General features: G+C 54.3%; 1 protein-coding gene across 2 annotated transcripts; it reads left to right on the forward strand.

Annotated features, from left to right (window-relative positions):
- The first annotated feature begins 779 nt into the window (after positions 1-779).
- On the forward strand, positions 780-25,283 carry RAD54L2 (RAD54 like 2). Of its 2 annotated transcripts, XM_040408542.1 has the most exons (22): positions 780-993; positions 6,481-6,740; positions 12,412-12,589; positions 13,751-13,902; positions 13,982-14,107; positions 14,186-14,421; positions 14,507-14,689; positions 17,024-17,157; positions 17,261-17,457; positions 17,674-18,016; positions 18,097-18,274; positions 18,582-18,824; positions 18,995-19,113; positions 20,624-20,742; positions 21,080-21,179; positions 21,267-21,472; positions 21,557-21,732; positions 21,813-22,009; positions 22,101-22,297; positions 22,381-22,470; positions 22,814-22,906; positions 22,987-23,807. In XM_040408542.1, the coding sequence occupies exons 2-22, from the start codon at positions 6,536-6,538 to the stop codon at positions 23,805-23,807; spliced, it is 4,293 nt and encodes a 1,430-aa protein (XP_040264476.1). In that variant the 5' UTR covers positions 780-993; positions 6,481-6,535. The 2 variants fall into 2 exon arrangements, with proteins under 2 accessions (XP_040264476.1, XP_040264477.1); XM_040408543.1 differs by lacking the exon at positions 780-993 and having other exon boundaries at positions 6,536-6,740; positions 22,987-25,283.
- Positions 25,284-26,960: the final 1,677 nt, after the last annotated feature.

The following is a 26,960-nucleotide window of genomic DNA, read 5'->3' on the forward strand; positions in this document are numbered from 1 at the left end:
AGGCGACTCGGTTATACTAAGCGGAGACTTGTATTTTCCCTGGGCGCGGTTATCTTCTCCCTGGCTGTGAGCGCCCCGCTCTTAGCCAGGGAGAAGGAGCTCAAGAACTTGAGTGTGTAGACATCCCTGAGCTCCTTCTCCCTGGCTAAGAGCGGGGCGCTCGCAGCCAGGGAGAAGATAACCGCGCCCAGGGAAAAATCCGCCTAGTATAACCGAGTCGCCTCATTATAATATAAGGCGCCAAAATATACAGGTCCAACAGCTGACGAACGGGGGGTTCTGTAGAAAATAAAAGTGCCATGGCATCAGCGGGGGCCGCCCTATAAGGTAGGATAATAATTAGACTAGAGCTAGCCTGATGAGAGGTCCTCTTTAAGCCTCAGTCACACGTCAGTGTTCAGTCAGTGATTTTGAGCCAAAACCAGGAGCGGCTCTAAACCATAGAACAGGAGCGGATCTTTCCCTTATAGCTCATGTCTGTGGAGGCTTAAAGGGGTTGTACGGGTTCAGCCCTCACTTTTCAACCAGGCAGCCCCCCTGACTTGAGCATCGGGCCTGCCGAGGTGTAAATGGAGGAATGTCCGGGTTCAGCTCTTAACCCGGACAACCCCTTTAAATCCTGGATTTGGCTCACAATCAGTGATGGGGGAAAAACACTGTCGTGTGAATGAGGCTTTATTCTGCTGCACTTGCTGTGGTGGCAGCAGCAGGACACGGTGTCAGTGCGGCTGCACACGTATGGAGTATCCCACACGCATCATACACGGATTTCCCCCCTTCCTCAGTGTCAGTCCCCTGAGGCGGAACCTTTTTTTCATGTCGGAACCTTGTGTGCCGTGTCCTAAGTTCCCGGCGGAGCAGCGCTCGGCGGACAGGCCTGTAGGGACTGAGTGGAGGCGGGGGAGACTCGGAGAGGCCGGAACAAGAGTCAGAGAAACGGGGAGCACCGGAGCGAGCCCGGGCTGAGGGCAGGACCGAGCCGTGCGGCGTAAGGTGAGTGTGAGCGCCGCCCTCCGTGCACGCCGCCCGCCAGAGGGAGATGTGTTATCGGATACACGTGTGTGTTATATGGGGGTCCCTGGAGCCGAGACAAAGCCCCTCCCCCGGGTCAGTGTGTATGAGAGCCCGGATCTATAGTGCAGGATGGATCAGTGTGTATGAGAGGCCGGATCTATAGTGGAGGATGGATCAGTGTGTATGAGAGGCCGGATCTATAGTGGAGGATGGATCAGTGTGTATGAGACCCTGGATCTGTAGTGGAGGATGGATCAGTGTGTATGAGACCCTGGATCTGTAGTGGAGGGTGGATCAGTGTGTATGAGACCCCGGATCTGTAGTGGAGGATAGATCAGTGTGTATGAGACCCTGGATCTGTAGTGGAGGATGGATCAGTGTGTATGAGACCCTGGATCTGTAGTGGAGGGTGGATCAGTGTGTATGAAACCCTGGATCTATAGTGGAGGATGGATCAGTGTGTATGAGACCCCGGATCTATAGTGCAGGATGGATCAGTGTGTATGAGAGCCCGGATCTATAGTGGAGGATGGATCAGTGTGTATGAGAGCCCGGATCTATAGTGGAGGATGGATCAGTGTGTATGAGAGCCCGGATCTATAGTGGAGGATGGATCAGTGTGTATGAGAGCCCGGATCTATAGTGGAGGATGGATCAGTGTGTATGAAACCCTGGATCTATAGTGGAGGATGGATCAGTGTGTATGAGAGCCCGGATCTATAGTGGAGGATGGATCAGTGTGTATGAAACCCTGGATCTATAGTGGAGGATGGATCAGTGTGTATGAGAGCCCGGATCTATAGTGGAGGATGGATCAGTGTGTATGAAACCCTGGATCTATAGTGGAGGGTGGATCAGTGTGTATGAGAGCCCGGATCTGTAGTGGAGGATGGATCAGTGTGTATGAGACCCTGGATCTGTAGTGGAGGATGGATCAGTGTGTATGAGACCCTGGATCTGTAGTGGATGGTGGATCAGTGTGTATGAAACCCTGGATCTGTAGTGGAGGATGGATCAGTGTGTATGAGACCCCGGATCTGTAGTGCAGGATGGATCAGTGTGTATGAGAGCCCGGATCTATAGTGGAGGATGGATCAGTGTGTATGAGACCCCGGATCTATAGTGGAGGATGGATCAGTGTGTATGAGACCCCGGATCTGTAGTGTAGGATGGATCAGTGTGTATGAGACCCTGTAGCTATAGTGGAGGATGGATCAGTGTGTATGAGACCCCGGATCTGTAGTGTAGGATGGATCAGTGTGTATGAGACCCTGTAGCTATAGTGGAGGATGGATAAGTGTGTATGAGACCCTGGATCTGTAGTGGAGGATGGATGAGTGTGTATGAGAGCCCGGATCTGTAGTGGAGGATGGATCAGTGTGTATGAGAGCCCGGATCTATGGTGGATCAGTGTGTATGAGACCCCGGATCTGTAGTGGAGGATGGATCAGTGTGTATGAAACCCTGGATCTGTAGTGGAGGATGGATCAGTGTGTATGAGACCCCGGATCTGTAGTGGATGGTGGATCAGTGTGTATGAGAGCCCGGATCTATAGTGGAGGATGGATCAGTGTGTATGAGACCCTGGATCTATAGTGGAGGATGGATCAGTGTGTATGAGAGCCTGGATCTATGGTGGATCAGTGTGTATGACACCCTGGATCTATAGTGGAGGATGGATTAGTGTTTATGAAACCCTGGATCTGTAGTGGAGGATGGATCAGTGTGTATGAGACCCCGGATCTGTAGTGGAGGATGGATCAGTGTGTATGAGAGCCCGGATCTATAGTGGAGGATGGATCAGTGTGTATGAGACCCTGGATCTATAGTGGAGGATGGATTAGTGTGTATGAAAGCCCGGATCTGTAGTGGAGGATGGATCAGTGTGTATGAGACCCTGGTTCTATAGTGGAGGATGGATTAGTGTTTATGAAACCCTGGATCTGTAGTGGAGGATGGATCAGTGTGTATGAGACCCCGGATCTGTAGTGGAGAATGGGTCAGTGTGTGAGAGCCCTTATAATGGAGGATGGATCAGTGTGTATACGACCCCAGATCTGTAGTGGAAGATGGATCAGTGTGTATGATACCCTGGAGCTGTAGTGGAGGATTGATCAGTGTGTATGAGACCCCAGAGCTATAGTGGAGGATGGATCAGTGTGTATGAGACCCTGGATCTGTACTGGAGGATGGTGATGAGGAGGAGGATGATGGTGATGATGATGATGAGGAGGATGATGGTGATGATGATGAGGAGGAGGATGATGATGGTGATGATGATGAGGAGGAGGAGGATGATGGTGGTGATGAGGAGGAGGATGATGATGATGGTGGTGATGAGGAGGAGGATGATGATGATGATGATGGTGGTGGTGATGAGGAGGAGGATGATGATGGTGGTGGTGATGATGAGGAGGAGGAGGAGGATGATGGTGGTGATGAGGAGGAGGAGGATGATGATGATGATGATGTAGATCAGTGTGTATGAGACCCTGGATCTGTAGTGGAGGATGGATCAGTGTGTATGAGACCCTGGATCTGTAGTGGAGGATGGATCAGTGTGTATGAGAGCCCGGATCTGTAGTGGAGGATGGATCAGTGTGTATGAGAGCCCGGATCTATGGTGGATCAGTGTGTATGAGACCCTGGATCTATAGTGGAGGATGGATTAGTGTTTATGAAACCCTGGATCTGTAGTGGAGGATGGATCAGTGTGTATGAGACCCCGGATCTGTAGTGGAGGATGGATCAGTGTGTATGAAACCCTGGATCTGTAGTGGAGGATGGATCAGTGTGTATGAGACCCCAGAGCTATAGTGGAGGATGGATCAGTGTGTATGAGACCCTGGATCTGTACTGGAGGATGGTGATGAGGAGGAGGATGATGGTGATGATGATGATGAGGAGGATGATGGTGATGATGATGATGAGGAGGAGGATGATGATGGTGATGAGGAGGAGGAGGAGGAGGATGATGGTGGTGATGAGGAGGAGGATGATGATGATGGTGGTGATGAGGAGGAGGATGATGATGATGGTGGTGATGAGGAGGAGGATGATGGTGGTGATGATGAGGAGGAGGAGGATGATGGTGGTGATGAGGAGGAGGAGGATGATGATGATGATGATGGTAGATCAGTGTGTATGAAACCCTGGATCTGTAGTGGAGGATGGATCAGTGTGTATGAGACCCCGGATCTGTAGTGGAGGATGGATCAGTGTGTATGAAACCCTGGATCTGTAGTGGAGGATGGATCAGTGTGTATGAGACCCCAGAGCTATAGTGGAGGATGGATCAGTGTGTATGAGACCCTGGATCTGTACTGGAGGATGGTAATGAGGAGGAGGATGATGAGGAGGAGGAGGAGGAGGATGATGATGATGGTGATGATGAGGAGGAGGATGATGGTGATGATGAGGAGGAGGATGATGGTGATGATGATGAGGAGGAGGATGGTGATGATGATGAGGAGGAGGATGGTGGTGGTGATGATGAGGAGGATGATGGTGATGATGAGGAGGATGATGGTGATGATGAGGAGGATGATGGTGATGATGAGGAGGATGATGGTGATGATGAGGAGGATGATGATGGTGATGATGAGGAGGATGATGATGGTGATGATGATGAGGAGGATGATGATGGTGATGATGAGGAGGATGGTGATGATGATGAGGAGGAGGATGGTGGTGGTGATGATGAGGAGGATGATGGTGATGATGAGGAGGATGATGGTGATGATGAGGAGGATGATGGTGATGATGAGGAGGATGATGGTGATGATGAGGAGGATGATGGTGATGATGAGGAGGATGATGGTGATGATGAGGAGGATGATGGTGATGATGAGGAGGATGATGGTGATGATGAGGAGGATGATGGTGATGATGAGGAGGATGATGGTGATGATGAGGAGGATGATGGTGATGATGAGGAGGATGATGGTGATGATGAGGAGGATGATGGTGATGATGAGGAGGATGATGGTGATGATGAGGAGGATGATGGTGATGATGAGGAGGATGATGGTGATGATGAGGAGGATGATGGTGATGATGAGGAGGATGATGGTGATGATGAGGAGGATGATGGTGATGATGAGGAGGATGATGGTGATGATGAGGAGGATGATGGTGATGATGAGGAGGATGATGGTGATGATGAGGAGGATGATGGTGATGATGAGGAGGATGATGGTGATGATGAGGAGGATGATGGTGATGATGAGGAGGATGATGGTGATGATGAGGAGGATGATGGTGATGATGAGGAGGATGATGGTGATGATGAGGAGGATGATGGTGATGATGAGGAGGATGATGGTGATGATGAGGAGGATGATGGTGATGATGAGGAGGATGATGGTGATGATGAGGAGGATGATGGTGATGATGAGGAGGATGATGGTGAGGAGGAGGAGGAGGATGATGGTGAGGAGGAGGAGGATGATGGTGAGGAGGAGGAGGAGGATGATGGTGAGGAGGAGGAGGAGGATGATGGTGAGGAGGAGGAGGAGGAGGAGGATGATGGTGAGGAGGAGGAGGAGGAGGAGGATGATGGTGAGGAGGAGGAGGAGGAGGATGATGGTGAGGAGGAGGAGGAGGAGGATGATGGTGAGGAGGAGGAGGAGGATGATGGTGAGGAGGATGATGGTGAGGAGGAGGAGGAGGATGATGGTGAGGAGGAGGAGGATGGTAAGGAGGAGGAGAATGGTTAGGAGGAGGAGGAGGAGGAGGATGGTAAGGAGGAGGATGATGGTAAGGAGGAGGAGGAGGATGATGGTAAGGAGGAGGAGGAGGATGATGGTAAGGAGGAGGAGGAGGATGGTGAGGAGGAGGAGGATGATGGGGAGGAGGAGGATGATGGGGAGGAGGAGGATGATGGGGAGGAGGAGGATGAGGGTGATGGTGAGGAGGAGGATGAGGGTGATGGTGAGGAGGAGGATGAGTTTGATGGTGAGGAGGAGGATGAGGGTGATGGTGAGGAGGAGGATGAGTTTGATGGTGAGGAGGAGGAGGAGGATGAGGGTGATGGTGAGGAGGATGATAATGCGGAGAATGATCATATGGAGGATTATGATGTTTCTGTGTCCACAGCTCCTCATCTATCCAGAATGTGCAGGTAACGTGTTGCTCTCTGGACGGATTAGCAATGTCTGACGTGTCCATCTCACCATCAGTGTGTGTGAGAGCCCTTATAGTGGAGGATGGATCAGTGTGTATGAGACCGAGGATCTGTAGTGGAGGATGGATCAGTGTGTATGAGACCGAGGATCTGTAGTGGAGGATGGATCAGTGTGTATGAGACCCTGGATCTATAGTGGAGGATGGATCAGTGTGTATGAGACCCTGGATCTATAGTGGAGGATGGTGGTGAGGAGGAGGGTGAGGATGCGGAGAAGGATGATGGTGATGCGGAGAATGATCATATGGAGGAGGAGGATGATGATGTTTCTGTGTCCACAGCTCCTCATCTATCCAGAATGTGCAGGTAACGTGTTGTTCTCTGGACGGATTAGCAATGTCTGACGCGTCCATCTCACCAAGTGAGCCAGACCTGGACCCACAGGAGGAGGAGGACGACGAGGAGGAGGAGGAGGAAGAAGAAGAAGAAGATGAAGATGATGATGGAGATGAAGAAGAAGATGATGATGAAGCTGATGAAGAGGAGGGATTGGATGATGAGAATGATGGGGATGATGAAGATGAAGTGCATGACAAGAAAGGTGAGTGTAGGGACCACTGCCGCCCAGACGGGTGTGGATGCAGGGCTTGGTGGGAATATTATGGAGTTGCAGTATAAGCAGTTTTCCGATGTCCCCACTGCAGGTTGTTCTCATAGTGTGAGCTGTAGAACACTGCCGAAATCCACACGTGTCCCCGCACATAACACAAGTGCTCCTGGTGACCACCAGTGAGGAGACCCTGATTACTGGTTACTTAGTTGTATGCTGGCAAGGCCTACTGCAGCACAGAGGATTTCAGGAGAGGAGTGCGCTGATCTTGTGGAGGTCGTAGACTGAGAGTTACATAGTGGAGGATCAGGGTCCCAGCAGCACAGAGGATTTCTCTGGACTGTCAGTAGTCTGGATGAGCCCTTGTTGGTGCCATTCCCCGTAGCTCTGGATTCGGGTGTTTTGTTTCTGGTGCTTGTGTTCCGTGGGGTGAGGTTTGTAGACTATTAGTTATAGTTGGACGTTCCAATGACTGGACTCGCCATTTGCGCTCCATTTTAGTCTAAAGAATAACAATCTCCTAGCAACCATCAGTGAAAAACGCACATTATTCGGACACCTTCCGTTTTTCACGCTGTGTGCATAACGCCCAATCTAGAACCTGCTGCGATTTCTCCTGGACGCAGAGATGACAGAACCATTGACATGAATGGTCGGGATTCAGTCCGGACGCCATGCGTTCACATCTCATCCGCTCGTGGATGTAACCGTTTTGCTGAAGCCTGTGATTCGCTGCGGTTCTCCTGTATAGCTGACTGACAGTTGAGCTCTGCTACACCCGAGTGTCTAGTATCAGCCCTTCAGGGTTAGTGTCGGCGTTGTGGGCGTGCTTTGCTCGGGGCTCCTCCAGGTGCGGTGTCGGGTCACTGGTTGCTTTGTGCTGTGTAGATGAATGGCTGGCGTGGTCCCTCGTGATCACCCCTGCCCCCCTCCGTGCAGCGTGGTAATGCTTACATAAGAGCGGCGGCGGCTGCCCGTGTAGATCCTGCCCGGACTGCAGAGCTGGCACCTCTTCCTGGCACCATGCGTCTCCTGGACGAGTCCTCGCAGCCGGCAGGTATCTCTCCTATCACTGGATGCAGGTCGCAGAGTTATCCCCATGTGATCAGCGGCGCCGCTCGCCGGATATCGGCAGTTCTTGATTAATAAGGGAGATTCCTCCAGATTTAACCCTGTAGGTGCCGGCGGGAGAGGGGGGGGGAGAGTTGGGGGACCAGGGTCGTCTCATCAGCCGCCGGGTGGGGGGAGCCTATGCTCTGTGGTGTATAATGACCCAGGTCACTGTGGAGTTGTATGGGGTATGCTGGGGCTTGTAGTCCCGTAATCAATGCAAAGGTTTTTAGGCTACGATGCATGCTGGGGCTTGTTGTTCACCGGAATCTCGGGGTCTTTGAGTATCATTCTGTCCCTGCAGGTGTCTAATGCTGGCACTTGTAGTTCCCCAAATATAATGAGCCCCAGGTGTAATATCCGCTCCCACAATGCTCCTCTTTGGTCTGGATATGATGGGGCTCGCTGAAGAACTCCAGAAGCTACAGGTCCGAAAAGTCATCTCTACTCCAACGGCATGCTGCCGCTTGTAGTTCTCCTGGGTATTCCTACACTACTTCTGTACTGATAGGACAGCTGGAGCTTTTAGTGCCTGACAATCTGGATGGGTATAAGGGCATGCTGGAGCTTGTAGTTTCCTAGAGCTGTGGGTAAGAGGTTCACTGGTTTGTTATAATAATAATAATAATAATTTTTTATTTTTTTTATTGCTCCCGCCCACTGTCTGTCTCCCCTGGGCCTGCCTGCCCGCTGTCTGTCTCCCCTGGGCCCGCCTGCCCGCTGTCTGTCTCCCCTGGGCCCGCCTGCCCGCTGTCTGTCTCCCCTGGGCCCGCCTGCCCGCTGTCTGTCTCCCCTGGGCCCGCCTGCCCGCTGTCTGTCTCCCCTGGGCCCGCCTGCCCGCTGTCTGTCTCCCCTGGGCCCGCCTGCCCGCTGTCTGTCTCCCCTGGGCCTGCATGCCTGCCCGCTGTCTGTCTCCCCTGGGCCTGCCTGCCCGCCCGCTGTCTGTCTCCTCTGGGCCTGCCTGCCTGCCCGCCCGCTGTCTGTCTCCCCTGGGCCTGCCTGCCTGCCCGCCCGCTGTCTGTCTCCCCTGGGCCTGCCCGCCCGCTGTCTGTCTCCCCTGGGCCGGCCTGCCCGCCCGCTGTCTGTCTCCCCTGGGCCTGCCTGCCCGCCCGCTGTCTGTCTCCCCTGGGCCTGCCTGCCCGCCCGCTGTCTGTCTCCCCTGGGCCTGCCTGCCCGCCCGCTGTCTGTCTCCCCTGGGCCTGCCTGCCCGCCCACTGTCTGTCTCCCCTGGGCCTGCCTGCCCGCCCGCTGTCTGTCTCCTCTGGGCCTGCCTGCCTGCCCGCTGTCTGTCTCCTCTGGGCCTGCCTGCCCGCTGTCTGTCTCCCCTGGGCCTGCCTGCCCGTCTCCCCTGGGCCTGCCTGCCTGCCCGCTGTCTGTCTCCCCTGGGCCTGCCTGCCTGCCCGCTGTCTGTCTCCCCTGGGCCTGCCTGCCCGCCCGCTGTCTGTCTCCCCTGGGCCTGCCTGCCCGCTGTCTGTCTCCCCTGGGCCTGCCTGCCTGCCCGCTGTCTGTCTCCCCTGGGCCTGCCTGCCCGCCCGCTGTCTGTCTCCCCTGGACCCGCCTGCCTGCCCGCCCGCTGTCTGTCTCCCCTGGGCCTGCCTGCCTGCCCGCTGTCTGTCTCCCCGGGGCCTGCCAGGTCTGTGCCAGCTCTCTGTACGGTCTGGTGCCCACAGCTTCCTGAGCATTATATAATGTCTTTATGTAACACCCGGCAGATAAACCTTACATAACATAAGATTTGCCAGATTCTCCGCTGTGTGACCCTTTATATTCCAGAACCCTTTGTGGTGACCCCCCCCGCCCTTCATGTAGTAAATACTTACCTCCCACGTGTCCTCTCTGGAGTCTGCTTGTGTGTGGGGTGGGTACACGGGCAGATACGCGGTGTCAAGGTGACCTGACTTCAGTGCGCTCCTGAGGGCCCCCTTGTGGTGTAATAGATTATTATATATATAATTACACTATATATAATACAGAAAAAGATGGAGGACGCTCGCCGTCTTATTGGAGCCCGGCCTACTGGCCACCCACCAGTCTCAAAGATGGTAACAAATATATATAAAAGAATGGCCGGCTCACAATATTTTGCAAGTATTTTTACTCAAAACATATGCCGTATTTTTCGCCCTATAAGACGCACCTAGGTTTTAGAGGAGGACAATAAGAAAAAAATATTTTTCATTAGACCTCAGATCAGCAATCAGACCTCAGATGAGACCCCCATGCCTCATATCGGCCCCCGGCCATAATTCAGCAGCCCCCAGCCTCAGATCACAAAATAAATAAACCACTTACCTCTCCTGCTCCTGGACGCCGCCGCTCCTCACCGCCCGGTCACAGAGCGCCCTTACGCTGTGCAGAGTACAGAGCCTTCACCGCTTCCCGGTCCTCCAGTACTAATGAACGGGGGAGGGGAGTGCGTCTTATGGGGCGAAATATATGGTAAAAACATAACCACAATAATTACAATTATTTCACCAATCCAAGATGACAAAACGTATACAACAGACAACTCCTTAAACCTTCCAGTACATACACGTGGCCTCTCTAGGTCTGTCCGCCAGTCTCCTCTCCTGTCCGCCAGTCTCCTCTCCTGTCCGCCAGTCTCCTCTCCTGTCCGCCAGTCTCCTCTCCTGTCCGCCAGTCTCCTCTCCTGTCCGCCAGTCTCCTCTCCTGTCCGCCAGTCTCCTCTCCTGTCCGCCAGTCTCCTCTCCTGTCCGCCAGTCTCCTCTCCTGTCCGCCAGTCTCCTCTCCTGTCCGCCAGTCTCCTCTCCTGTCCGCCAGTCTCCTCTCCTGTCCGCCAGTCTCCTCTCCTGTCCGCCAGTCTCCCCTCCTGTCCGCCAGTCTCCTCCCCTGTCCGCCAGTCTCCTCCCCTGTCCGCCAGTCTCCTCCCCTGTCCGCCAGTCTCCTCCCCTGTCCGCCAGTCTCCTCCCCTGTCCGCCAGTCTCCTCCCCTGTCCGCCAGTCTCCTCCCCTGTCCGCCAGTCTCCTCCCCTGTCCGCCAGTCTCCTCCCCTGTCCGCCAGTCTCCTCCCCTGTCCGCCAGTCTCCTCCCCTGTCCGCCAGTCTCCTCCCCTGTCCGCCAGTCTCCTCCCCTGTCTGCCAGTCTCCTCCCCTGTCTGCCAGTCTCCTCCCCTGTCCGCCAGTCTCCTCCCCTGTCCGCCAGTCTCCTCCCCTGTCCGCCAGTCTCCTCCCCTGTCCGCCAGTCTCCTCCCCTGTCCGCCAGTCTCCTCCCCTGTCCGCCAGTCTCCTCCCCTGTCCGCCAGTCTCCTCCCCTGTCCGCCAGTCTCCTCCCCTGTCCGCCAGTCTCCTCCCCTGTCCGCCAGTCTCCTCCCCTGTCCGCCAGTCTCCTCCCCTGTCCGCCAGTCTCCTCCCCTGTCCGCCAGTCTCCTCCCCTGTCCGCCAGTCTCCTCCCCTGTCCGCCAGTCTCCTCCCCTGTCCGCCAGTCTCCTCCCCTGTCCGCCAGTCTCCTCCCCTGTCCGCCAGTCTCCTCCCCTGTCCGCCAGTCTCCTCCCCTGTCCGCCAGTCTCCTCCCCTGTCCGCCAGTCTCCTCCCCTGTCCGCCAGTCTCCTCCCCTGTCCGCCAGTCTCCTCCCCTGTCCGCCAGTCTCCTCCCCTGTCCGCCAGTCTCCTCCCCTGTCCGCCAGTCTCCTCCCCTGTCCGCCAGTCTCCTCCCCTGTCCGCCAGTCTCCTCCCCTGTCCGCCAGTCTCCTCCCCTGTCCGCCAGTCTCCTCCCCTGTCCGCCAGTCTCCTCCCCTGTCCGCCAGTCTCCTCCCCTGTCCGCCAGTCTCCTCCCCTGTCCGCCAGTCTCCTCCCCTGTCCGCCAGTCTCCTCCCCTGTCCGCCAGTCTCCTCCCCTGTCTGCCAGTCTTTTGTTCTCTACCAGTCAGCATATGTAAGAGACAGAGGAGAATCAGAGTAAGGCCCCTTTCACACCGGCGAGTATTCTGCACAGGTGCAATGCATGACGTGGACGCATTGCACCCGCACTGAATCCGGACCCATTCATTTCTATGGGGCTGTGCACACGAGCGTGGTTGTTTATGCAGCACTTGTGCGTTGCGTGAAAATCGCAGCATGCTCTATGTTCTCCGTTTTTCATGCAGCCCTGGCCCCATAGAAGTGAATGGGGCTGCGTGGAAATTTCATAGCATCTGCAACCAAGTGCGGATGCGGTGCGATTTTCACGCATGGTTGCTAGGAGATGACGTAAGTAAATAGGGATGAGCAACCCCGGACCCCATTAAGGTCAAAACTGACTGAAATTGCGTGCCTTTTCGTGCAGGTTTGCAGCAATGCACCCGCAACGCATTCGGACAAAACCCGTGATGCCCGTGTGAACGCAGCCTAAGACATACTAACGAAGTGCACCCACGTCCAGTCACCGACCCGTCTCTGATTCACACAAATAAATCCAAAGCCCGTATTTCTTCCAGCGGAGGCTGCGGCAGTGACTGCTGGATCTCAGGCGTGTTACCTGCCGCGCTCAGTGTCCCCTGCGCCACGACCTCGCGCCTTCACGAATATGATGAATGCCTCAGGTTTCTTCTCTCTTTCAGAAAAGTCTCAGAGCGCCGCACTGGGTGCAGAAAATTCTGAGTGCAGCACCGGAGGCGAAGACGAATGGAAATGCTCATCTACCTCAGGGCAGAGTGAAAAAGAGGAGAAGACGACCTCGAATGAGGAGGCCAAGATGAATCGAGCCCAGAAGTCCATGAACTTCAGGAGGAACATCAGGTGCAGTCCGTGGGGGCGTGGCTAGTCTTAGTGTGGTGGGGGCGCGTGGCTAGTCTTAGTGTGGTGGGGGCGCGTGGCTAGTCTTAGTGTGGGGGCGCGTGGCTAGTCTTAGTGTGGGCGCGTGGCTAGTCTTAGTGTGGGGGCGCGTGGCTAGTCTTAGTGTGGGGGGCGTGGCTAGTCTTAGTGTGGGGGCGCGTGGCTAGTCTTAGTGTGGGGGCGCGTGGCTAGTCTTAGTGTGGTGGGGGCGCGTGGCTAGACTTAGTGTGGGCGCGTGGCTAGTCTTAGTGTGGGGGGCGTGGCTAGTCTTAGTGTGGGGGGGGCGCGTGGCTAGTCTTAGTGTGGGGGCGTGGCTAGTCTTAGTGTGGGGGGGTGCGTGGCTAGTCTGAGTGTGGGGGGCGTGGCTAGTCTTAGTGTGGGGGCGCGTGGCTAGTCTTAGTGTGGGGGCGTGGCTAGTCTTAGTGTGGGCGCGTGGCTAGTCTTAGTGTGGGGGGCGTGGCTAGTCTTAGTGTGGGGGCGCGCGTGGCTAGTCTTAGTGTGGGGGCGCGGCTAGTCTTAGTGTGGGGGCGTGGCTAGTCTTAGTGTGGGGGGGCATGGCTAGTCTTAGTGTGGGGGCGTGGCTAGTCTTAGTGTGGGGGGCGTGGCTAGTCTTAGTGTGGTGGGGGCGCGTGGCTAGTCTTAGCGCTGGGATGTGGTTAATCTCTTAGTTGGGGGGGTCCTGTCCCATAGAGATAACAGTTGTTACTAATACAAAAGTAAAATGGTTCATCCTCTACTATTCTTCTCAGTTTGTGGATGATTGGGAAGTAGTGCCGGATTAGAGAGCGCTCCCACAGAGCCGGTGTAGTTTCCCTGCAGCGCTGCGGCGGTTCTCGGCTGGCCTGCCTTACAGGTCCCGTGCGTAGCCCCTTTACTTTGGCGCTCTGTCCTGCCAGCCGTGTGCGAACACACCCTTACGGCCTGCAGCCTGCCTGCCCGGTTATGGCCGGCGTCCTGACGTCTGAGGAGGAGCGGGCATCGCTTCCCTTGGATGTTTTATGCCAGGATTGTGTTCTAGGACGGTGGGTCTGGTGGTATTTGTGGGGCTGTACCTGCCTGTATGAACCCTATCTGTGGGGCCTTCTCCTGCGTGCCGCTAACCTAACGCTGCTTGTTGTGCCGCAGGAAGCTGCTCCGCGAGGATCAGCTGGAGGCCGTGACCAAGACCGCGCAGCAGGAGGAGCTGGAAAGACGGAAACGTCTGGAGCAGCAGAGGAAGGATTACCCCATCCCCCTGATCCCCACCCTGCCAGCCGTCCCTCTAGACTTCCTCACTGGTACGGACCTCGGAAAAGGGGCTGATGGGGGCCGTGGGGTGCAGGCGGGTGACATCATGGTGTGTACTGTGCTTCACAGAGGAGATCGAGCTGAGGGCGGCGGACGTGTCACAACTTGTGGGGAACCAAGAGATCATCTGCCTGGACAGCAGCAGCGGGGAGAGCGAGGACGAGGCGCAGAGGAAGGCCTTCAGTATTAAGGACGGTAAGAACAGGAGAGACGCCGAGCACACCGTGGAGTCCAACTCCCATCATCACTCACTCCCATCATCTCTCCCTATAGAGGTGATTGAGCTGAGCTCGGGGGAAGAGGAGTCTCTGCAGATTGTGGACAGCGGAGATTCCACGAATGAGGTCGATGAGCCGGATCTCAGTGGGGAGAACAGCGGCTCCCACGTCAACGACGACCTGAACCTGCCCGACGCCTTTGGACAGGTCATTGTCAATATTAACCACCCGCCCAATGAAAAGGACATATTCCTGGCGCCACAGCTGGCCCGAGCTGTCAAACCTCATCAGGTGGGTGCGCGCTCTCACATCTCCGTCCAGTCCCCACTTCTCCTGCTTTATGTCGCCCCTCACCCTGCTGTTCTCTCCCTGGCAGATCGGGGGCATCCGCTTTCTGTATGACAACCTCGTGGAGTCTCTGGAGAGGTTTTCCAGCAGCAGCGGCTTTGGCTGTATCCTGGCGCACAGCATGGGACTGGGCAAGACCCTTCAGGTCATCTCCTTCATAGACGTCCTGTTCCAGCACACCCCCGCCAAGACCGTTCTCGCGATTGTACCGGTAAGAGCCCGCCAACATTTCTCCATGTCTGGATATCCATAGGCTGCAGACAAACAGACAGCACGAGAGTCTCCTGCAGTTCACTGATACTGCATTATTTAGTAGTGTGATCATACCTGGTGGCGATGGATATTAGACAACGTGCGCTACCCGACGCCCAAACCACATGACCTTGTAGAGGACGGGGGAGGCCCAGACTCTCATCCTATGTTTACCATTGTACATACATTACATTATTTATCCTGTATTATACTCCAGAGCTGCACTCACTATTCTGCTGGTGCAGTCACTGTGTACATACATTACTTATCCTGTACTGATCCTGAGTTACATCCTGTATTATACTCCAGAGCTGCACTCATTATTCTGCTGGTGCAGTCACTGTGTACATACATTACTTATCCTGTACTGATCCTGAGTTACATCCTGTATTATACTGCAGAGCTGCACTCACTATTCTGCTGGTGCAGTCACTGTGTACATACATTACTTATCCTGTACTGATCCTGAGTAACATCCTGTATTATACTCCAGAGCTGCACTCACTATTCTGCTGGTGCAGTCACTGTGTACATACATTACTTATCCTGTACTGATCCTGAGTTACATCCTGTATTATACTCCAGAGCTGCACTCACTATTCTGCTGGTGCAGTCACTGTGTACATACATTACTTATCCTGTAATGATCCTCAGTTACATCCTGTATTATACTCCAGAGCTGCACTCACTATTCTGCTGGTGCAGTCACTGTGTACATACATTACTTATCCTGTACTGATCCTGAGTTACATCCTGTATTATACTCCAGAGCTGCACTCACTATTCTGCTGGTGCAGTCACTGTGTACATACATTACTTATCCTGTACTGATCCTGAGTTACATCCTGTATTATACTCCAGAGCTGCACTCACTATTCTGCTGGTGCAGTCACTGTGTACATACATTACTTATCCTGTACTGATCCTGAGTTACATCCTGTATTATACTCCAGAGCTGCACTCACTATTCTGCTGGTGCAGTCACTGTGTACATACATTACTTACCCTGTACTGATCCTGAGTTACATCCTGTATTATACTCCAGAGCTGCACTCACTATTCTGCTGGTGCAGTCACTGTGTACATACATTACTTATCCTGTACTGATCCCGAGTTACATCCTGTATTATACTCCAGAGCTGCACTCGCTGTTCTGCTGGTGCAGTCACTGTGTACATACATTACTTATCCTGTACTGATCCTGAATTACATCCTGTATTATACTCCAGAGCTGCACTCACTATTCTGCTGGTGCAGTCACTGTGTACATACATTACTTATCCTGTATTATACTCCAGAGCTGCACTCGCTGTTCTGCTGGTGCAGTCACTGTGTACATACATTACTTATCCTGTATTATACTCCAGAGCTGCACTCACTGTTCTGCTGGTGCAGTCACTGTGTACATACATTATTTATCCTGTATTATACTCCAGAGCTGCACTCGCTGTTCTGCTGGTGCAGTCACTGTGTACATACATTACTTATCCTGTATTATACTCCAGAGCTGCACTCGCTGTTCTGCTGGTGCAGTCACTGTGTACATACATTACTTATCCTGTATTATACTCCAGAGCTGCACTCACTGTTCTGCTGGTGCGGTCACTGTGTACATACATTACTTATCCTGTATTATACTCCAGAGCTGCGCTCACTGTTCTGCTGGTGCAGTCTCGGTGTACATACATTACTTATCCTGTATTATACTCCAGAGCTGCGCTCACTATTCTGCTGGTGCGGTCTCGGTGTACTGGTCCTGAGTTCTATCCTGTATTATACTCCAGAGCTGCACTCACTATTCTGCTGGTGCAGTAGTCACTGTGTACATACATTACTTATCCTGTACTGATCCTGAGTTACATCCTGTATTATACTCCAGAGCTGCACTCACTATTCTGCTGGTGCAGTCACTGTGTACATACATTACTTATCCTGTACTGATCCTGAGTTACATCCTGTATTATACTCCAGAGCTGCACTCACTATTCTGCTGGTGCAGTCACTGTGTACATACATTACTTATCCTGTACTGATCCTGAGTTACATCCTGTATTATACTCCAGAGCTGCACTCACTATTCTGCTGGTGCAGTCACTGTGTACATACATTACTTATCCTGTACTGATCCTGAGTTTCCTCCTGTATTATACTCCAGAGCTGCACTCGCTATTCTGCTGGTGCAGTCACTGTGTACATACATTACTCATCCTGTATTATACTCCAGAGCTGCACTCGCTGTTCTGCTGGTGCGGTCTCGGTGTACTGGTCCCGTCACCCGCTCTTTCTCTTTCAGGTGAACACTCTGCAGAACTGGCTGGCGGAGTTTAACATGTGGCTTCCTGCTCCGGAGACGTTGCCTCCTGACTATAACGTGGAGTTTGTGCGGCCTCGATCCTTCAAGGTTCATACGCTGAATGACGAGCACAAGTACGGTCCGCTGTGTGTGGAGATTGGACCTGCGGGGCCCCAGGGTTGGACCCCAGCGCTCAGATCTTCATTTCCAGATTAATCATTTCCATTTTTTCTGTAGAACAACTGCAGCTCGAGCCAAAGTGGTGAATGAGTGGGTGACCGATGGGGGCATGCTCCTGATGGGGTACGAGATGTACCGGCTCCTGTCCTTGAAGAAGTCCTTCACCGTGGGCAGAAAGAAGAAGAGCAAGAAAGCAGCGGGGCCGGTGATCATCGACCTGGACGAGGAGGACCGGCAGCAAGAGATGCTACAAGGTTGGGGGTGTTCCAGTGCTGACTAGGCGGGGGAGGGGCAGGAAGCCGCAGTGGTAGACCCGTGGCATTGGGTCTGGTGGTAGACCCGTGGCATTGGTGATCTCACCTTTCTTGTACGCTCCAAGAAATAATGGTAGAAAATCAGCACTAGACATATCCTGACTGCAGACGAGTGCCGCCATCTTGTGCCCAAATGTTTCTCCTCTCCTACTGCAGGGATTGAAAAGGCCTTGTCTCGGCCGGGCCCCGACGTGGTCATCTGCGATGAGGGCCATCGTATAAAGAACTGTCACGCCAGCACATCCCAAGCCCTGAAGAACATCCGGTCCCGGCGGAGGGTGGTCCTGACGGGGTACCCGCTGCAGAACAACCTGATTGAGTACTGGTGCATGGTGGACTTTGTGCGGCCGGACTTTCTGGGCACCCGGCAGGAGTTCAGCAACATGTTTGAGAGGCCGATCCTGAACGGCCAGTGCACGGACAGCACGCCGCAGGACAGGCGCCTCATGAGGTACCGCAGCCACGTGCTCCACAGCTTGCTGGAGGGATTCGTGCAGAGGTAAGTCGGCGGAGTCTGGGTGTCCTCGGGACCGTCGTGTACTTACCTGACTTCTGAGCCCGGTCTTCTCTCCGGTTTAGGCGCGGTCACACAGTTTTAAAGGCCCAGCTCCCTTCTAAGGAAGAGCACGTGATCTTGGTTCGTCTGTCCCCGATACAGAGGGCGTTGTACACGGAGTTCATGAACCGCTTCCGGGACGCTGGCAATAGCGGGTGGCTCGGGCTCAACCCCCTGAAAGCGTTCTGTGTGTGCTGCAAGGTAAGCGCCAGGTCTGGCGGTGTACCTGCTGGAGACGCCCCGTGTCTGGCGGTGTGCCTGCTGGTGACGCCCCGTGTCCGGCGGTGTGCCTGCTGGTGACGCCCCGTGTCTGGCGGTGTACCTGCTGGTGACGCCCCGTGTCCGGCGGTGTGCCTGCTGGTGACGCCCCGTGTCCGGCGGTGTGCCTGCTGGTGACGCCCCGTGTCCGGCGGTGTGCCTGCTGGTGACGCCCCGTGTCCGGCGGTGTGCCTGCTGGTGACGCCCCGTGTCCGCCCTGCGCCTGACTGGAAGGGTTTCTCTCATCCAGATTTGGAATCACCCGGACGTCCTGTACGAGGCACTCCAGAAGGAGAACTTGGCCAACGAGCAGGATTTGGATGTCGATGATCTCGCGACAAACACCCGATGCCAGTCCCAGGGTCCAAAGGTCAAAGTGGAAACTGGGGCCTTAGGGGCCCTGATGGGAGAGGCGGCCAACAGCAAACTTCTGCAAGGCATGGGCTTTAATCCCAACCAAGAGAAAGCCAATCAGGTGGTGACGTACGAATGGGTGAGTAGCCGACCCCCCCGTGTCTGTGCTGCACCTTGTGTCCTCGAACCCCCACTATTCCTGCTGCGCATAGTGTCCCCCTCCATTACACGGCCAGACTATGACACAGGGACATGGACCGCGGCCCCTCGACCACCGTCCAATCATCTTCTCCTATTCTGCTTCTTCAGGCCAAAAAGATTGTGTGTGACTACCAGCCCGGCGTGCTGCAGAACTCCCCCAAGATGGTCCTGCTCTTCCACCTGATTGAGGAAAGCATGAAACTGGGCGACAAGATCCTGGTGTTCAGGTGAGTGCAGAGGGTGACATGGGGGGCTGTACAGTGATTCTGGGGGTGCAGTGCAGAGGGTGACATGGGGGGCTGTACAGTGATTCTGGGGGTGCAGTGCAGAGGGTTACATGGGGGGCTGTACAGTGATTCTGGGGGTGCAGTGCAGAGGGTGACATGGGGGGCTGTACAGTGATTCTGGGGGTGCAGTGCAGAGGGTGACATGGGGGGCTGTACAGTGATTCTGGGGGTGCAGTGCAGAGGGTTACATGGGGGGCTGTACAGTGATTCTGGGGGTGCAGTGCTGAGGGGTGACACAGGGGGGGCTGTACAGTGATTCTGGGGGTGCAGTGCAGAGGGTTACATGGGGGGCTGTACAGTGATTCTGGGGGTGCAGTGCTGAGGGGTGACACAGGGGGGGCTGTACAGTGATTCTGGGGGTGCAGTGCAGAGGGTGACATGGGGGGCTGTACAGTGATTCTGGGGGTGCAGTGCAGAGGGTGACATGGGGGGCTGTACAGTGATTCTGGGGGTGCAGTGCTGAGGGGTGACACAGGGGGGGCTGTACAGTGATTCTGGGGGTGCAGTGCAGAGGGTGACATGGGGGGCTGTACAGTGATTCTGGGGGTGCAGTGCAGAGGGTGACATGGAGGGCTGTACAGTGATTCTGGGGGTGCAGTGCAGAGGGTGACATGGGGGGCTCTACAGTGATTCTGGGGGTGCAGTGGGGAGGGGTGACACAGGGGGGGCTGTACAGTGATTCTGGGGGTGCAGTGCTGAGGGGTGACACATGGGGGGCTGTACATTGATTCTCAGGTGAGGGGTGATACATGGGGGGCTGTACAGTGATTCTCGGGTGAGGGGTGATGCATGGGGGGCTGTACAGTGATTCTCTGGTGAGGGGTGATACATGGGGGGCTGTACAGTGATTCTGGGGGTGCAGTGCTGAGGGGTGATGCATGGGGGGCTGTACAGTGATTCTCGGGTGAGGGGTGACACGGGGGGCTGTACAGTGATTCTCGGGTGAGGGGTGATACATGGGGGGCTGTACAGTGATTCTCGGGTGAGGGGTGACACGGGGGGCTGTACAGTGATTCTCGGGTGAGGGGTGACACAGGGGGGCTGTACAGTAATTCTCTGGTGAGGGGTGATACATGGGGGGCTGTACAGTGATTCTCGGGTGAGGGGTGACACAGGGGGGCTGTACAGTAATTCTCTGGTGAGGGGTGATACATGGGGGGGCTGTACAGTGATTCTCGGGTGAGGGGTGATACATGGGGGGCTGTACAGTGATTCTCGGGTGAGGGGTGACACAGGGGGGGCTGTACAGTGATTCTCGGGTGAGGGGTGACACAGGGGGGGCTGTACAGTGATTCTCGGGTGAGGGGTGATACATGGGGGGGCTGTACAGTGATTCTCCAGCTCATCTTCTCATGTTTAGTCTGAAGAAGGGGCTTTACCCCCTGAATGCTTTGGAGTAAGAGATTTTAGCATTTTTAGGGTCTCTGAGTCCTTTCTTCTCGCCCCCCAGTCAGAGCTTGTCGACACTTTCCATCATTGAAGACTTTTTATCGAAGAGACCGATGCCGCCCACTCCCGGAAAGGACCATCCGGAGCGCAGCACCTGGGTCAGGAACGTCCACTATTACCGTGAGTGCTGCCCCCGGTGTGGAGGAGGGGCGCTGGCATCACTCCGCTCACTTTTCTTGCCACTTGCCTTTGCCTTGGTTCCTGCTTATCTTGGCTCAGGCAGCACAATTAACCCTCCGCTCACCAGTGATGAGGCCGTAAAGCCTTGTGCTGACATCTAGTGGCCAATGTACAGACTGCGGCTTGGGTTTTCACAGCTTGGTCTCCTTCCCCTTACATGATGGTGTTCTTATTCTGGACGCCGTTTCCTATTGGTTCGGGGACCTCCGGAACGTCTCGTCTGTGTTCCCCGCTCCCTTCATTGCTCTTTACTCATTGCCTCGTTTGTTCTTCTAAGGGTTGGATGGAAGCACTTCAGCCTCGGAAAGGGAACGCCTAATAAACCAGTTTAATGACCCTGCAAATGAGAATGTCTGGCTGTTCCTGCTGTCCACGCGGTGAGTGAGGGGGGCCGACCGTTCAGACCTTATAGAATTTGTAGGGTTTTCTTTTTAGTAGCTGACGACAGTGTATATTTTTTCCAGTGCTGGCTGCCTGGGTGTCAATCTGATAGGTGCTAATCGGGTGGTTGTCTTCGATGCCTCCTGGAACCCGTGTCATGATGCCCAAGCCGTGTGCCGCGTCTACAGATACGGTCAGAGGAAACCTTGTCACATTTACCGTCTAGTGTCGGACTTCACCTTAGAGAGGAAGATCTACGACCGCCAGATCACCAAGCAGGGAATGTCGGGTGAGTGTGAAGCTGGGTGGTCGGCGGCGGCCCCGTGCCCCTGTGTGGTCAGATGGTGGGTTAGCTGCCGCATTCTCTTCTCAGATCGCGTGGTCGATGATCTCAACCCGGATGTCAACTTCACCCGGCGAGAGGTGGAGAATCTGCTGCATTTTGTGGAGGAGGAGCCGGATCTGTCCCGCAAGCACCTGGAGCCCTCCGCATTCAATGAGATTGTGCTGCAGAACGCCTGTATTTCATACCCGCACCTCATCACCAAGGTAAGGCACCCTCCGTCACCTCGCCCGGCAGCGATGTCTGGGCAGGGCACCCTCATCATCCTCTGTCTTCCACCCGGCAGGATCCTTTCCAGCACGAATCTCTTCTCCTGGATCGTAAGGAGCAGAAGCTGACGCTGGCTGAAAAGAAAGCAGCGAAGCGCGGTTACGAGGAGGAGAAGAGGGCTTCTGTGCCCTACACCCGACCGTCCTATACCCAGTACTACCCAGCACCAGACCACAACCTGGCAAACATCCCAGCGTTCAGCCAGAGAGGCTGGTGAGGGAACGGGGCTGACCGGGGGAGGTGGGCTTTCTCTGAGGTCTGTAGCTTCATCAGAAAAAGTTCTCAATTATTTTTCCTACACCAGGCGGCCATTGCTGAAGATGGATGAGAGGCCGGTGGCCAGCGTCCGACCTCTGCAGTCCACACCCATCCCCATGATGCCCCGGCACATGCCTGTCGGCCATGGTGGTTCTGCCTCCGGCTCTGTTCCTCCCTTCAACTTCCCAGTTAACTACCTGCAGAGGGCAGGGGTCCTTGTTCAGAAGGTGGTCACCACCACAGGTAAGTGCTGCGGCCATGTTTAGTGATGGCGGCGACCTCGTATGATGGACTCCTCCTAGAGATTGCTCTTCTCTTTCATGTAGATATCGTCATACCCGGAATGACCACATCCACGGACGTTCAGGCGCGAATTAGTGCGGGCGAGAGCATTCACGTTATCCGGGGCACAAAAGGTGAGGAGACACTGCTATGTCTCAGCTGGTTTTAATTCCCTCCCTATTTTCAGAATCTCTGCTTGCTGTCAGTACATTGCAGCATCCAGGGCTGGATTTGTTTTGCCACAGTTGTATTTGAATGATAGAAGCCACACTGATCCATTGTAACACCCCCCCAGCAATGTGAGCAGGGCTAGGTGAGGACAGGTTTTCAGGAAGTAAGCAATAAATGTTCCCACTCACTGACAACAAGCAGAGATCTAGCCATTGCATAGTCTGAGAATGTTGCAGAACGATTGACCTGCGTGTGCAGAGGGCAGGACGCCGGCCCTTTAATAATGCGACCTGGTTTTCGTTGCAGGAACGTACATCCGTACCAGTGACGGGCGGATATTTGCCATCAGGTCAAGCAGCAAACAGAAGAGCTCTGACGCGCGGCGTTCTGCGCAATTAGGTAATGTGCGGCCATCCTATTGATGTCCTGGCAGTGGGGTCATCCCTCCCGACACTGAGGATTTCCTTGTCTTGTTCCAGGTGCCCAGGGGCAGAGCCTGGCCGGGGGTCCGCCTGGACCATACATGAGTAACGGGCGGCACACGTCTAGTCCCTCCTCCCAGGACCGCCAGGAGCCCTCCCGCCTGCTCTCTCCAGACAGCCCGGAGATTCTCAGCGAGCTTCAGCAGTACGCAGAGGCGGCAGCGGGTTCACGCAGCTCTCACGGCACCCCTCAACTTCCGAACCCCAACATTCAGCTTCAAGGTCTGATTCAGGCACCCAAAACGCAAGCCAGAAAGCGGAAGGAGCACCCTGACCAGTCCAGCCAGTGGTCGTCCAGTAAGAGGCACCCCTTCAGCCAGCTGCCGTACTCAGGTTTGGGCGGCTTTGGCATCACCCCCTCCTCACTGAACCACAGCTTATCGAGGGCAGCGAACTCTGTGTATATGGGGGCCGGCGGTGGTGCCGCCTCCCGCTTCCAGCTGCCCTCCTTGCTGTCGGACCCACAGTTAGGCCTCCCGATGGTTCCTGACCCTCTGCTGACCCCCACCTCGGGCACCTCCTCAGCCCCCTCCAGTGTGCCCCCATACCTCCTGCCCCCATCTTTCTCTCTGCCCTTCACGCAGCCATTGCCGGCTCAGACACGAATGTTTGCCCCGTTCCCATCTTCGATGCTGAGCCGCGGACTCTCCACCAACAGCGCGGCGTCGACCTTCCCCAGCTACCTCTCCCCCCAGCCCGGCTACCAACCTCCAGCCGCCGGCGCTGCTTCCCACGCCCTCCCGCGAGGTGAGGGCGAGCTGGAGTCCAGCGAGGAGGATGGGAAGGACGATGACGTGGTGGAGGTAACAGGGAAGTGAGGACATGCTGGCAGGAGCTGTTGGCAGAGGACTGTGCCTCCCCCGCTCCAGTCGTGGGGGTAAGTGCTCTAGCGCCCTGAGGATACTGGGGTAACAAGCACAGTTTAAACATTCTCGTCATTCCACGGGGGGGGGCAGGACAGCGGGGTCCCCTCCCCCAGAACTTCTGACCATAAGACGAGGGTCGGACTTCCACAGAGACTTTCCATCCAGAACACGACTGCGCAGGCAGAGTCCATGTCACACGTCAGATGCTGGGGTCTGCATTGAGGGGTGCGCTGATGTGTCTGGGGGGGGGTCATCCGCCGTTTCCTGTGTGTTGTCAGACTTGTCCTACCTTCATAGGAGCCGTCGCTTCGAGAGAAGTTTTGTTAAGAAGTCACATTAAAATTAGTTGCAGATCAGACTCATCCGGCAGGGAAGGGGTTAATGCCGGCCGTTTACCGTATGTTATCTTCTGTTCCGTCAGTCACCGGGCGGCGAAGATGGGGGCGCAGTGTTAAGGGGATGGGGGGGAGGGGCAAGCAGAAAGTGGGGGTGAGGGTCCCCTGGAATGATGGCGGCCGCTCAGTGACTCGCGCTATTCTCCATTGTCAGCGTCATCTCTTCTGTGGTCAGATGTCCAAGGGGTTAATCCACGGGACAAGTGACTGGTGTGGGGGTCTGACAACTGGGACCCCCACTGATCATGAGAACGGGGGTCCTGTGTCTTGTATTTCAGTGGCGCGGGGAGGCTGCGCGCTGCTATTCCCTTTTAACCCTTAAGCGCTGCACCGCTGATCTCCGGCAGAAACATGGGGGATGAGGGGGCGTAGTGGGGGCCACAGAGGTATCCACCCGGACACACGGAAGAGGAGGACACCGGGGGTCTTCGGAGCCGACCTCTCCGGGTTACACAATTAATTGCAGATTTAACCCTTTACCACCCCCCCCCCCTTTCCATCCCTCATTTTCTTTAAGGGATAAAATGCTAACGATCAAATGTCCACGGTTAAATAGTTCAATGTGGTGAGGAGGCGGCCTGGTCTGTACCGCCGCGCACACCGTCAGTTAACCCAGTCACTGCTGCTGACACGGCGGTAGACGGCATAGATGCTCAGGATTATCCACAGCGAGGTATGAACGGTCTCGAGGTCCCGAGCTCCTCTCCGGCGTAACATCTCGCACAGATTTGCCAAATTCATTGTTTGCGCCCATTAAGTCTGCGCAGGAATATTCCCTCAGGGGGTGGTGAGGCACGAGGCGCCAGTACCTCGCCGATGTCACCTGGGCCTCGTGTGATGCAAGGAATAGTGTAGAGCGCAGGGCGGACATTATATCGCCACTCACCTGTTTATAGATATCTATTTATTTCTACGGTCTCGTGCCCCATGTCATTTATATATATGGAAAGACGCACACGAGCAGTTACTCCGGGCGGTCACAGCGGCGAGGTTCTCGACTACCTGACTTTATGGTTTTCTTTTTTTGTAAAATAAATGTTTAAATCTTAAAAAAAAACAACTGCATTTGTGGTGGAAACAATGTAATCAAATGTTTAGTATTTGTGCATATTATTGGAAACAGTCAGCAAGCTTCTCCTCAACCTCCATCTCCTGAGCTGTGAGATCCAAGGATAGTGAGGAGGAGCAAGAGACTGAACAAGCAGGAGATGCTGGGAGACTGCAGCTCTGGAGCATATAATACAGGATAAGTAATGTGTGTACACAGTGACTGCACCAGCAGAATAGTGAGCGCAGCTCTGGAGTATAATACAGGATGTAACTCAGGATCAGTACAGGATAAGTAATGTATGTACACAGTGACTGCACCAGCAGAATAGTGAGCGCAGCTCTGGAGTATAATACAGGATGTCACTCAGGATAAGTAATGTATGTACACAGTGACTGCACCAGCAGAATAGTGAGTGCAGCTCTGGAGTATAATACAGGATGTAACTCAGGATCAGTACAGGATAAGTAATGTATGTACACAGTGACTGCACCAGCAGAATAGTGAGTGCAGCTCTGGAGTATAATACAGGATGTAACTCAGGATCAGTACAGGATAAGTAATGTATGTACACAGTGACTGCACCAGCAGAATAGTGAGCGCAGCTCTGGAGTATAATACAGGATGTAACTCAGGATCAGTACAGGATAAGTAATGTATGTACACAGTGACTGCACCAGCAGAATAGTGAGCGCAGCTCTGGAGTATAATACAGGATGTAACTCAGGATAAGTACAGGATAAGTAATGTATGTACACAGTGACTGCACCAGCAGAATAGTGAGTGCAGCTCTGGAGTATAATACAGGATGTAACTCAGGATCAGTACAGGATAAGTAATGTATGTACACAGTGACTGCACCAGCAGAATAGTGAGCGCAGCTCTGGGGTATAATACAGGATGTAACTCAGGATCAGTACAGGATAAGTAATGTATGTACACAGTGACTGCACCAGCAGAATAGTGAGTGCAGCTCTGGAGTATAATACAGGATGTAACTCAGGATCAGTACAGGATAAGTAATGTATGTACACAGTGACTCCACCAGCAGAATAGTGAGTGCAGCTCTGGAGTATAATACAGGATGTAACTCAGGATCAGTACAGGATAAGTAATGTATGTACACAGTGACTGCACCAGCAGAATAGTGAGTGCAGCTCTGGAGTATAATACAGGATGTAACTGAGGATCAGTACAGGATAAGTAATGTATGTACACAGTGACTGCACCAGCAGAATAGTGAGTGCAGCTCTGGGGTATAATACAGGATGTAACTCAGGATCAGTACAGGATAAGTAATGTATGTACACAGTGACTGCAGCAGCAGAATAGTGAGTGCAGCTCTGGAGTATAATACAGGATGTAACTCAGGATCAGTACAGGATAAGTAATGTATGTACACAGTGACTGCACCAGCAGAATAGTGAGTGCAGCTGTGGAGTATAATACAGAATGTAACTCAGGATCAGTACAGGAGAAGTAATGTCTGTACACAGTGACTGCACCAGCAGAATAGTGAGTGCAGCTCTGGAGTATAATACAGGATGTAACTCAGGATCAGTACAGGATAAGTAATGTATGTACACAGTGACTGCACCAGCAGAATAGTGAGTGCAGCTCTGGAGTATAATACAGGATGTAACTCAGGATCAGTACAGGATA

The sequence above is a fragment of the Bufo bufo genome, chromosome 9, assembly GCF_905171765.1.
Source record: "Bufo bufo chromosome 9, aBufBuf1.1, whole genome shotgun sequence".
In the NCBI taxonomy this organism is placed as follows: domain Eukaryota; kingdom Metazoa; phylum Chordata; class Amphibia; order Anura; family Bufonidae; genus Bufo; species Bufo bufo.

Excerpts from the sequence above, each read along its gene's own strand:
- RAD54L2 (XM_040408542.1), top strand. The coding sequence starts at position 6,536 with ATGTCTGACGCGTCCATCTCACCAAGTGAGCCAGACCTGGACCCACAG. Across the intron at positions 12,590-13,750 it reads AACTTCAGGAGGAACATCAG|GAAGCTGCTCCGCGAGGATC; the intron begins GTGCAGTCCGTG and ends GTTGTGCCGCAG. Across the intron at positions 19,114-20,623 it reads GACAAGATCCTGGTGTTCAG|TCAGAGCTTGTCGACACTTT; the intron begins GTGAGTGCAGAG and ends CTCGCCCCCCAG.